At 46.9% G+C, this 12,938-nt stretch overlaps 1 protein-coding gene across 2 annotated transcripts in view; it reads right to left on the reverse strand.

Annotated features, from left to right (window-relative positions):
- The window catches only part of LOC309558163 (sulfotransferase 1 family member D1-like), a 46,763-nt gene extending 34,067 nt beyond the window's left edge, over positions 1 to 12,696 (reverse strand). Inside the window, exons 1-3 of one of the 2 annotated variants that reach the window (XM_082261173.1) lie at positions 12,577 to 12,696; positions 1,079 to 1,222; positions 755 to 880 (exon numbers count right to left, since the gene is read on the reverse strand). In XM_082261173.1, coding sequence (XP_082117299.1) covers positions 755 to 880; positions 1,079 to 1,208 — 256 coding nt within the window. In that variant the 5' untranslated portion in view covers positions 1,209 to 1,222; positions 12,577 to 12,696. Of the gene's footprint in view, positions 1 to 754; positions 881 to 1,078; positions 1,226 to 12,576 lie in introns of both variants that reach the window. The other variant, XM_082261172.1, reaches the window with a different exon arrangement.
- Between the last annotated feature and the right edge of the window lie 242 nt (positions 12,697 to 12,938).

Consider the following 12,938-nt stretch of genomic DNA (forward strand, 5'->3'; position numbering starts at 1 on the left):
GAAATAGGAAAGGTGGAGGAGTGCACCTTTGTAGAAAAGTTATGTGTTGCCTCTGCAGTGTACGGTTCATTATTTTAGTAACGTGTTACTCTGGGATAGTGTCAGGAGTGTGTGGCGCTCCTGTTCCATGACAGCTGCTGGTCTCACTCCAGCATCCTGGTTTTGGCTCAGCTGTATTCTCCCTGTCTGCCTGTCCACCTGCAAGGTAATTGATGTAGCCAGTCTCTGGGTGGAGACCAAACCGGTTTCAAACCAGCCAAACCTTCAGTGTCTTGCTTGTGATAGTGTTTCTAACACACGGTTCAATCTCCCTGTTTGTCTGCCCTGTTCCTGTGCCTGCTAACTTGGATTCCCTTGCTGATGACCTCAGCTTGGATATTGACTATGCTCAGAACTCAGCCTACCTAGAACCCAAACTGTCGCTGACCACTCTGCCTGTCAGCCAGCCACAAGTACCTGTTGGCTGTGCTCAGTTAACGCCTGCCCTGCTGTGATAGCCAGACACTATAGCATTGTATATAAGTCCTGGGGGCAAACAAGTACTGGTAGGCCTGCTTGCCTTGTGGGAAAGAGGGCCGCTATAGGTGAAGAACACAGAAGCCAGCTATAATGCCTGACCACCTTTTCTAAGGGTTGGCAATGATGTGCTATGCTTTGCTGTATCGTCAGCCCATCAATTGCTTCCTCAGACCTTTGGAAAGCTTGTTTTATTCTTGGCTTAGGAAAATAAAAAAAAATGTGTGTTCTGACTTACCCATGGGCATATCAGGGACGGCATACTCTAGGAAGGGCACCCGATCATATATTGCACCTCTGGCTGTCTTCGTTGTGTCTCCACTATTGAGGATCAGATCCAAAATCTCACTCATCCAGGTTGTTCCTGGGAAAGAACAAAGTGACTCATAAACCATTAATGGGGAAATACTTGTATGTACAAAATGCAAAAATCCATAGCCCCCAGCCAGAGTTTACTATACAGCGGCCCTATCAGGGTGAATCTAAAGCCAACATTTTTTACATTTTGGATGGAGTGTGGAAGGGTTAGAAAAGTTTTTTGGAGGGTGCATGTGTCTCTCACCTGACTTTGGGTATGTATTGATCATGATATCATCTTCTCTGGCCTGGAAAACCTGAACATTCGCCCAGTTTTCTGCAAAGGGTCCCAGGATCGGCATCCCACTGACAATTTTTATCGGAGGGCGGCTCATGTCTGCAGAACGGTCTGCTGTACAAACATGAAAAAGTTATTGTAGAAAACTTCCTGACAATTAGATGCAATAACCTTCACCATAAAACACAGAACAGCATTCTTTATTTAAATTTTTTTTTTGCATACTTTTTTTTTGCAGAACAATATATGATAAAATTTAAAAAATATATTACATTGCAGCACAATAAGGATTTTGTTTTCTCTTAGCCATTGATATAGGATGGCCTTGAATGTTACAACCTGAAACTCTTTTAGGACCTGTGTTGAGGGGCTTTGGCCTTGTATCAATGACATCAGTTTGAGAAGCTTCTGAGATCATTCAGAATTCATTGACAGGTCTATTTGATCTGCATTTGATATTTCTTTTCACCTGCTTCAAGGGTGTGGGCAGGGCTGACTGCGCCCATGTGGGACCAGGAGAAAATGCTCGCTAGTGCTCCCAAAGGTGGGCCGCGGCTGCCGTTTACCAAAAAACTGGCGTTAAGGCGATGCAATGCTTTTCCAAGCCAACAATTAACTACTTGTATCCATGGCCCAACTTCTATACACATTACATTGTTCACTACAGACATCAATTCCTCATTACAGACATCAATTCCTCATTACATTTCATAACTCTTCTCATACTTTTGTGCAGCATTTCAGAGCCACTGAGCCTGTACAGGACTCCAACAGCCTGGTGACCTGTCACTTCACTCCCAGTGGCATCGATCTTCATATTACACTTGAATACTAGGAAGCTCATCTCTTTATATAACCCATGCTTATTCTCTCCTGAGGCATCACTCCATCTTCCGTGACTTCCAGGCTGGGTCCCTAGGATGCCCAGTATTGAGGTTCTGGTGGCTAGGGAAGGAGCCTAACCACACAAGCTCCTTCACTAGCAGGGCCTTCCATCATGTTTGTCAAGTCACATCACTTCCCAACTGGCTGGTTGCTTATGCACATACAAAGTAGACCCCAGTACTGTGATCATTGGTAACGACAATATAGCCTCCTCTGAATAGCTTCGCTGCACGTTAGACATTTGTATTGTATCTTCTCTAAAACTTTTTGTCCTCTTATTAGGGGCCCTGTTCCTGTGATACACCATACAAGCATGTATTGTGAGTACTGAGGGCTGTGAGTAATTGGGAGCAGTATCAGTACTAAGTGCTGTGAGTAATTGGAAGAATTGTGAGTACTAAGTGCTGGGAGTAATTGGGAGCAGTGTGAGTACTGAGGGCTGAGAGCAAGTGGGAGCAGTGAGAGTACTGAGGGCTGGGAGCAGTGAGAGTACTGAGGGCTGGAAGTAAGTTGGAGCAGTGGGAGTACTGTGGGCTGATATTAATTGGGAGCATTGTGAGTACTGAGGGCTGTGAGTAATTGGGAACACTGTGAGTACTGAGGGCTGGGAGTAAGTGGGAGCAGTGTGAGTACTATTAGCTGGGAGTAATTGGGAGCAGTGGGCTGGGGGTAATTGGGAGCAGTGTGAGTACTAAGGGTTGAGAGTAATTGGGAGCAGTGTGAAAACTCAGAGCTGTGGGAAATTGGGATTATTGTGAGTACTGAGTGCTTGAGTAACTAGGAGCATTGTGGGTACTGAGGGCTTGGAGTAATTGGGAGGCATAGTGAGTACTGAGGACTGTGAGTAACTGTGAGTGCTGTGAGTACTGAGGGTTGAGAGTATGGCTGAGTGATTTTCAAATGGGAGCAGTAAGAGAGGACACACCACACCAAGGACCATGTGATAAAGAGGAGGAGAAGCGTACACCAGGTACCGTGTGGTTAGTGGGAAGAGGCAAGGATCAGGGAGCAGAAACAGGAGGAGAGGACGCTGGGGGCCATGTGATTAGGGAACAGGAGGAGAGGACGCTGGGGGCCATGTGATTAGGGAACAGGAGGAGAGGACACTGGGGGCCATGTGATTAGGGAACAGGAGGAGAGGACGCTGGGGGGCCATGTGATTAGGGAACAGGAGGAGAGGACACCTGGGGGCCATGTGATTAGGGAACAGGAGGAGTGGACGCTGGGGGCCATGTGATTAGGAACAGGAGGAGAGGATGCTGGGGGCCATGTTATTAGGGAACAGGAGGAGAGGATGCTGGGGGCCATGTGATTAGGAACAGGAGGAGAGGACGCCTGGGGGCCATGTGATTAGGGAACAGGAGGAGAGGACGCTGGGGGCAATGTGATTAGGAACAGGAGGAGTGGACGCTGGGGACATGTAATTAGGGAACAGGAAGAGAGGACGCTGGGGGCCATGTGATTAGGGAACAGGAGGAGAGGACGCTGGGGGCCATGTGATTAGGGAACAGGAGGCGAGGATGCCTGGGGGCCATGTGATTAGGAACAGGAGGAGAGGATGCTGGGGGCCATGTGATTAGGAACAGGAGGAGAGGACGCTGGGGGCCATGTGATTAGGGAACAGGAGGAGAGGACGCTGGGGGCAATGTGATTTGGAACAGGAGGAGTGGACGCTGGGGGCCATGTGATTAGGGAACAGGAGGAGAGGACGCCTTGGGGCAATGTGATTAGGAACAGGAGGAGAGGATGCTGGGGGCCATGTGATTAGGAAACAGGAGGAGAGGACGCCTGGGGGCCATGTGATTAGGAACAGGAGGAGAGGATGCTGGGGGCCATGTGATTAGGGAACAGGAGGAGAGGACGCCTTGGGGCAATGTGATTAGGAACAGGAGGAGTGCACACTGGGGGCCATGTGATTAGGGAACAGGAGGAGAGGTCGCGGGGGGCCATGTGATTAGGGAACAGGAGGAGAGGACGCTGGGGACCATGTGATTAGGGAACAGGAGGAGAGGACGCTGGGGGCCATGTGGAGTTGGGGAAAGTGCCAAAGTTAGAGGAAGGTGGAGCGTCCTAAAAAATGATTTCAAGGACTTAGGGACTATATTGAAGAAAATGACCTCCAAGGCGGTATTCTCAGAAATACTGCCTGTACCTCAAGATACACCAGAGAGGCGGCAGGAGATTAGGGAACTTTACAAGTGGATGAGGAACTCTTGCCGGAAGGAGGGTTTTGGGTTCCTGGAGAACTGGGCAGACTTTTCAGTCGGTTACGGGCTCTATAGCAGATATAGACTGCACCTAAATGGTGAGGGTTCAGCCAGTGGTGTATTTTAGTTTTGTGCTGCTCTAGGCAAGACTAAAATTGGGCGCCCCCTCCTATGTAAATGTGCCCCACTCCTTCCTTTTTAATGGATGTGACTCCCTCAAATACTGAAAGACTACAAGTCCCAGCCTGAACCCCTGAGATCTCATGAGAGAGGGGGTGGGAGGAGGGAGAGAGGGGGATGAGAGAGAGAGGGGGATGAGAAAGAGAGAGGGGGTGAGAGAGAGGGGGGAATGAGAGAGGGGATTAGAGACCGAGAGAGGGGGGGTGAGAGAGAGAGGGGGGATGAGAGAGAGAGGGGGTGAGAGAGAGGGGGGGATGAGAGAGAGAAAGAGAGGGGGGATGAGAGAGAGAAAGAGAGGGGGATGTGAGGGAGAGAGAGGGGGGTGAGAGAGGGGGGATGAGAGAGAGGGGGGATGAGAGAGAGAACGAGGATGATAGAGGGGGATGAGAGAGAGGGGTAATGAGAGAGAGGGGGAATGAGAGCGGGAGGGGGATGAGAGAGAGAACGAGGATGATAGAGGGGGATGAGAGGTAAAGAGAGAGAGGGGTAGGTGAGAGAGAGGGGGTGACAGAGAGAGAGAGAGAGAGAGGGGGGTGAGAGAGGCAGCTCTAGCAACTAGTGGCCAATAGAGTCTAAGGTGGAGGGGACTTTTTTGATGGCCCTCTGCAAAGTGCTGCCCTAGGCCTGGGCCTTGTTGGCCTAGGCCAAAATACAGCACTGGGTTCAGCTCTGTTGGGAGAAAAGATGGTAAAAAAGTTAGAGGGACTTTTAAACTAGGTGGTGGGGGAGAGATCCGAGGAATCGATAGATGACAGTAAGCGAAGGTCAGAGGGGGCATTAGTTGTTGTATAACCTAGAATACCTAAACCCAGGGTGAATGGGTTATCATAGTCTGCAGACTGTATACGTTTCACACAGACTAGAAAGTATACAGTACACTGATTTGGATTACTTTTACCAAAGAAATGTAGCAGAATACATTTTGGCCTAAATTTATGGAGAAAGATTATTTATTTGCAACATTAAAAATGGCCTGGGCAGGGGGGGGGGGGTGAAAGTCTTCAGGCTTGAGGGGGTTAAAAATAGGTGAACAGTTTAACAAGTTGTCTTCAATACACATTCTTGTGCAAGATCTTCTAAGTGCCCCTTGGTGCCCATTAGGTATTTTCCTGGTGCCCCTGCCCCATGAGGTAGTATGGTTGCCTCCATTTTTTCAAGCAAAACACACCAAAATATTTTTTTAAGGGGGAATGCCGTGGACTCTGGTGTAAAGAGGAACTCTGATGTAGAGGGGTTTCTGCTCACCAAAGCCCCCGATTTCATCCCAGCATTCCCCCTTAAGTTAGGGTTCCCCTTACATCAGAGTCTGTAGAGCACCCCTTGCATCTGATTCCCCCTCACTTTAGGTAGAAGAGAGGGAAGGGGGAGACTTCAGTCACAGACAGTGGATGGTGAGCTCCCTCACCCGAGGATGGAGGCTCAGGCATCAGCACCTTTTATCCACAACTTTAGCTGCTGGGCTTCAAATCTCCCACCCACACATCCCTTTTCTGAGGCACAGCGTGCTGGGTATTGGAGTGTGTGTGGGTAAACACAGAGGGATAGGGGCAGGAGGAGGAGAAGCAGATCGAGCCCTCTCTCCTCTCCCATTCATGCGGGGGGCAGATTGAAAGAGAGTTCCACAGACACTCGGCTAAGACAACTGCAGTTAGCCCTCCAGACAGTTGGCAATCCTGGTGATAAAGGTGAGCTCAGACACACTCGGCCCGTGCGCATGCCTATGCACTCAATGCTTGTGATACTCTGTTACTTGAAGCCACAGTCCAATCTAAATAATGTGTCCAGGTTTCAGGCGGTTTGAAACCTGGACACATGATTCAAAACCTTGACTGCCCGGGGAATCCCGGAAGGGAGGCAACCCTATGAGGTAGTCATACCTTAAATAGGTGTGAATGTCCTTTAGAGTCCTTAGATGAGAAGTATAAGTCCATACCCCTGGAACCCCGACTGGGCTCCCACAAGGGGTGGTTAAGCAGCAAGAAATGAATCACATCCTTAACAGCGTACTTGTCCCTGGATGGGGTAACCTAGAGCCAACTTACTAACTATGACCCCCAATCACTTCTTATGTGTTTGACCCAGCACAATGGCAGGATTTGTACCTTTACGGAAGCCATGAGATAACACAATGCGAGTCGTGAACCTGATCCATGCTGCCAGAACTACCCGCCACCCCCTTCTCTTGCTGTCTAAGGATGCGGAGAAGGCTTTTGATAGGGGGTCAGTTGGCAGTTTATCTGTGCCGCCCTGGAACATATTGGGCTGAGGTCTTCCATGCTGGGTTGGATATCTTCCTTCTACTCTTGTCCCTCGGTCAAGGTCAACTAAACATGTCCTGATTTTTTCATGATCACAAATGGAACCCGCCAAGGTTGTCCCCTTTCGCCCTTCATTTTCCTTCTCTCCTTAGAACCTTTTCTTTGTATAGTTCGGGCGGATCCCTGAATGGCGGGATATCAGAAGTCATCTAGTCACAAGGTCGCTGCTTTTACGGACAACCTGATTTTCTTTTTGACTGACCTACTGGTGTCTCTGCCAAAGTTGTAACAATCATTGCGTACTTATGGCACCCTATCTAATTTTAAATCAACTTGTCCAAGTCCTCTGCTCTCTCTATGTCGTTAGACCGGGCCACGGCTGGTAGCCTTCGTCCTTCCTTATCCTTTGGTTGGGCGACTGATACCATCTGCTATCTGGGAGTTAACATTACCTCAGACCCTGTTGCCCTTTATGCAGCCAATTTTGACCCATTTGTTATGCGATTGCGGGCTGATCTACTTCACTGGCACATGCTCATTTTGACATGGTTTGGTCGCTGTAGTGCCCTTAAGATGACAGTGCTATCCAGGATTCTTTACCAGAGGCAGGCTCTCCCTATCTGTTTGCCTCTCTCTTTTTTCAAATGCATAAACTCCATGTTCCGAGAGTTTGTTTGGTCACATCAGAAACCCCGCCTTCAACTCCAGCTTCTCCATCTTCCCAAACTTCAGGGTGGTGTGGGCTTACCTGATATACAGGCCTACTATAGAGCGCCTCACCTCACTAGGTTGGTTGACTGGCATTGCCATACTGAGGCAAAGCATTGGGTGGCCATGGAGTTGGAGGACTCACCGGCAAAGAGTTGGCCGTGGATTGCCTCGCCACTGCCGAAGGTGCTTAGTATTCATCCTACCTTAGGAATCACATTACAGGTGTCCAGGGAGGCTTTTCATTGCACATCGATCTCCCCATTACCTTCTCCCATGATCCCATGATCCCTAGTCTCTGGGACTTCTTGGAGTCAGATGGTAAACTCTCCCCCGCTGCAATTGCTTCTGCTGCAGACCCCCTCTTAGACTTTTGGAGTCTTCAGCTTCGGGACTTTTTTCATAAATTCTCTCGTCTACCAAGTATCTCTCGTCAGCTTACGGAGCTGGAATGTATGTGCCATAGGAGGGAACTGACCTGCCATAGGCTCTCTATCATCTACGCTGCCCTGATTCGACTGGCGTCCAATTTTACCTTTACCTTTCTCTCGGTGGGAATCTGACCTTGCTACGCAATTTACCGACTCTCAAAAAGAGAAAATCCTCCATTTTGCGCATAAATCCTCAATAGTTACGAAGGTCCAGAAAACTTTTGACAAGGTGGTATAGGGTGCCCACAACCCTACACTGTTTTTTCCACAGGTGCCTAAAACGTGTTGGAAGGGCAATTCTGGCCGTGGTACCATGTTGCAAATTTTCTGGGAATGCCCGAAACTTAAACCTTTCTGGCAAGCAGTGACCAGTACTATCAAACACCTGACTAACGTCGACATGACGGACAACCCTGCAGCATGCTTGCTGCACCATATGCAACGGCCCATCAAAAAAAATACAAGACCTCTCTTACCATCAAGCTTTTAAATGCGGCCAAGGCATGTATTCCTCTGTGTTGGAGGTCTCTGCACCCGCCTTCAAAGTCTCTCTGGTTCTCTAAAATGAACAAACTCAGGGACATGGAAGACCTTACGGCTACCCTTCATATTCAGGAGGAGTCCTTTCGTGACACCTGGAGACCATGGCAGCACTTTGTTTTCACGAATGCCTATATACAGGAGGTCTTGCAACATGGGCTGCTGAGAGGCCAATCCATTGCTATGGTCCATCATGTCTCTTTAAGTCCTTGTTTTTTTCCTCCATATGTGCTTCCCCTCCCCCTTTTCCATCTATTTTTCCCCATCTCTTTTAGTAGTATGTTGCTTTTTTTTTGTTTTTATACACATTTCAGTTTGCAAACCTCTCCCTTGCAGTCTTCTTACTGCTCTTATGTACATGATCATGTTTGGTGGACCGTACCCCCCCCCCGCCCCTCTTTTTTGGGTAATTGCCCCCTGGGGGATCTATTTCAACCCCAATATTCTTAATTCTGTATCCAACACGTTTGCAATATTACGTTGGAGCCTTTCCATATGGGCTGGAGTTATTTACCATTATGTCTTCCTGGCTATGTTTTACTTATCTGACTTGAAATTTGTCATGTTATATATAACAGCCTTTTTCTACCAGGGTGCCTTGAGGCTTCTTCAGGGGTGCCTTGATCAAAAAACATTGATCAAAAATTGTATACAAACCAGCAGGTGGATGAAGCCTGCTTTTAAGTTACATAAAGCCATGGGTTTTCATTGTGCACCATTACGACTTTCTAGCCACTGGCATCCTAACAACCAATGATGTCATCAGTTAATAAGGAAGATGTCTGCTGCCTCCGCAGCATCCTTGTTTGACCCTCTTCTGCCTCTCTCCATCAGCACTGGGTTCACATTAGCTGACTGATGGAGAGAAAGGGAGGGAGAAGAGAAACATTGGAACACTAGTCAGTTCCAATGTACAAAAGTGTATTTGCTTTTGAAGAAAACCTCTAACGTTGGGTGTCCTACATGTGTGGATGTTGTTGCATTATGTAAAACTATCAGAAAAGTTTTTTATATTTTAGAATGGGGTACCTCGAGACTGTCCATAATTTTAAAGGGTGCCTTGACTAAAAAAAGAGGTTGAGAAACTCTGATCTATAATATGTTTTGTTGAGCTGTCTTTGTAGTCCTATTGCTGATGTTTACTGTATGTTTTCGGCCGACTTACGTCATTGTGATTTGCTCTACCCCTACCTTGGTTTGTACAATGTAACCTTTGGTTAAAGAGGTTATAAACCCCCCTCTGTAAGTTGTAACTATAGGTAAGCCTATAATAAGGCTTACCTATAGGTACTGCAAATATCTCCTAAACTTGCACTGTTTAGGAGATATTTACTTTTCTTGCAGCCGATGACGTCATCGGCGCATGCGATCTGAAGGAACAGCCACCCGTGCCCTTCCTTCAGAGCCCTGTGCCATAAACGGTGGCTCCCGCGCGCATGTCATCGCGCCTCCAGCCAATCAGATGGCCGGAGGATGCGAACCAGGAAGTAGGACGGGCGAAAATGTAGGCTGTGTTACTGCTGAGTGGGCGGCACTGTGGGGGCTTCGTTCTAAGGCAGGCATGTCCAACCTGCGGCCCGGGGGCCGCATGCGGCCCAGAACCGCAGGCAATGCGGCCAACTGCCCCCTGACAATATTTTTTTTTTGCTGGGGAGGAAGGAAGTTGGATCGGGGGCATGGCCACAGCAGCTTACAACTAAGGTTAGGCAGAGGCTGCCTCGAAGGGGGGAAGCGAGAATGTGCAATGTTTCTGACTCCTACCACCATGACCACTTCAAAACACTGAAGTGGTCATGGTGGTTTATTATCTCTCAGAAGAAGTAAACCTCTGGATACTGATTCCATTTCATTTGATCATCCTCTAGTTGTGCTAAATTAGTGCAGGGGGCGTGGGAAGGGTGCGGCGACATTTTATTACTTATATACCTTAAATATAGTATATATTTTATATGCGGCCCGAGAACATTTCTCCACACTCAATGTGGCCCAGAGAAGCCAAAAGGTTGGACACCCATGTTCTAAGGTATGTATTTTCATAATGAGCTAGTATGCGATGCACACTAGCTCATTATGCCTTTGTCTTACAGGTTTTTTTTTGTTTCAGTTTTTTTTTTTTTTGAGTTTACAACCTCTTTAACCAGTTCCTGACCACCCACCACCTTTTTACTGTGGCAGGGTGGCTCGTACAGGCAGAACAATGTAGACCTACGTCGCTCGCCTGAGAGGAACTAAGAGGCCTGCTGGCTGCACGCTCCCGCCCCTGATCGTCATGGGGAAGCCGATGCTTGTGTCAGGCAGCTCCGATGGCCGTCTAACACTCTTGATCATTCCCCGCTGAGAGAGAAGGACGGTCGGCTATTGTAAACACAGCCGACTGTCCTTCTCCATGGGATGATCGCAGAACCCATGTGGTCCTGCTATATAGGATTACATGTCTCTGTGGTCATCTCAGAAGCCACGCCCCCCTCCCGTTAGAATCACTCCCCCAGGGTCACATTTAACCCCTTGATCACCCATAGTGTTAACCCCTTCCCTGCCAGTGTCATTATTACAGTGACACTGCATATTTTTAGCACTGATTACTGTAGTAATGTCACTGGTCCCCCCAAAAGTGTAAAAATGTCAGTTAGGGGTCTGATCTGTCCACTGCAATGTTGTAGTCCCGCAAAAAATCGCAGATCACCGCCATTACTAGTAAAAAAAAAAAACAATAAAAATTGCATAAATCTTTCCCGTAGTTTGTAGACGCGATAACTTTTGCGCAAACCAATCAAAATACGCTTATTGTGATTTTTTTACCAAAAATATGTAGCAGAATTTTTTTTCAAAATTGTTGCTGTTTTTTTGTTTATAATGCAAAAAATAAAAATCGCACAGGTGATCAAATACCGCCAAAAGAAAGCTCTATTTGTGGGGGGGAAAAAAAGGACGTAAATTTCGTTTGGGTACAGCGTCGCGCAACTGCGCAATTGTCCGTTAAAGTAACGCAGTGCCGAATCGCAAAATAGGGCCTGATCATTAACCTTCCTAGCGGTATTCCCGAGCGTGACCCAGGGTTAGATTTTAGAGCCAAAAGCGGTAACCCCGAGCCACACTCGGGGTAGCGCTAGGAAGATCGATGGATCCTGGTAGAGGTTTTACTTACCTTTTCTCCGGGATCCAGCGAAGTATGCGGGCGGTATGCGGCGGCGGAGCTTCCTCCCGATCGTCTGCGAGCCCTGGCTTCCGTCTCCGGCGACGTGACGTTCGCAGGGGGGTGGAACTGGCGGCAAATTCAAATGTAAAACTCACCAAACACACTGATACAATTCAAAATAAAAAAAATTCACATTACATTGCCCCCCAGTGCCCTTTCCTGCAGTTTTACTGTACTTTTTATGTAAATATATATATATACGTAATTCTTGTGAATGAGCAGCACAAACCAACTGTATACATTTATTATATATATATGTATATATACGTATATATATATATATATATATATATGTATACATATATTATATATATGTATATATACGTATATATATATATATATATATATATATATATATATATATATATATATATACGTATATATACATATATATATAATAAATGTATACAGTTGGTTTGTGCTGCTCATTCACAAGTATTACATGCAAAATAATGGTACCGCTTTCAGCACCTAAAATCCAAAAGAATCATACCGCCAGGGAGGTTAAGGGGGCAAATCCTTCCAGTCCAGAACTGGTTAAATAAAGGAATGACAAAAAAATAAAAATGAAAAATAAACTATTAACACTTCTATTTCTGAAAGCATTCTTCATTTACAGCGTTTTTTCACACCTGCCTAAAACTTTTGCGCAGCGCAGTGGTGTAAATCAAAGAGAACTCAGTAGAACATTCAATAAACATAAAACATTTGACATCCACTTACTTACAAGTGGGATTTGCATTCCTATAGACTTGGCGTTAAAGTTCATGTTTCCATTCTGCAAATGTGTCCCAAAAGACCGTTACACATTAACCCTGTGTGTTCCTCGCAGACACCAATGCGATGGAAACTAACTAACTAACTAACTAACTAACTAACTAACTAACTAACTAACCCTTTCTCTCCTAGAACCATTTTTCTGTTTTTGCACACATGATTGAAAAATTATTTTAGGCCTGAAGATTAGTTAAAAAATGAAATGTTTTGGCTGTACATGCACTTTAAGACTGGGCGGATCGCCCGCATTTGTGCCACGTACAGTCAGAAAAGTGCCTCTTACCTGACGGATGAACAGGACAGAGCGGGAGGGGTTGGTGAGCAGTTTCTGTGTACGGAACGAGAAGATTCACAATCAGTTCTGAGACCCGGAGGAAGGGAGAGAGGCCAAGGCTGAGGGTGAAGAGGCGGTTACTGTACTGCTGCCAAAAAAAAAGGAAACATGGCTTTTATGCCAGATGGCTCTGTGCCAGATACAGGCCCCCTAAGCTTGTAATTATACATAAGCCGAACTGTATGGATAGCGACGCAACCGGGACACAATTATATTTGTTAGATCAAGTTACACGCAGTTTAATTTGCTGGAACTTGGAATTTCTTGGCTAGGGCCGGCCATACACGGTTCCAATCTCAGCCGGTTCAGCA

The sequence above is a fragment of the Pelophylax lessonae genome (assembly GCF_965119305.1).
Source record: "Pelophylax lessonae genome assembly, chromosome: 6".
Taxonomy (NCBI): Eukaryota; Metazoa; Chordata; class Amphibia; order Anura; family Ranidae; genus Pelophylax; species Pelophylax lessonae.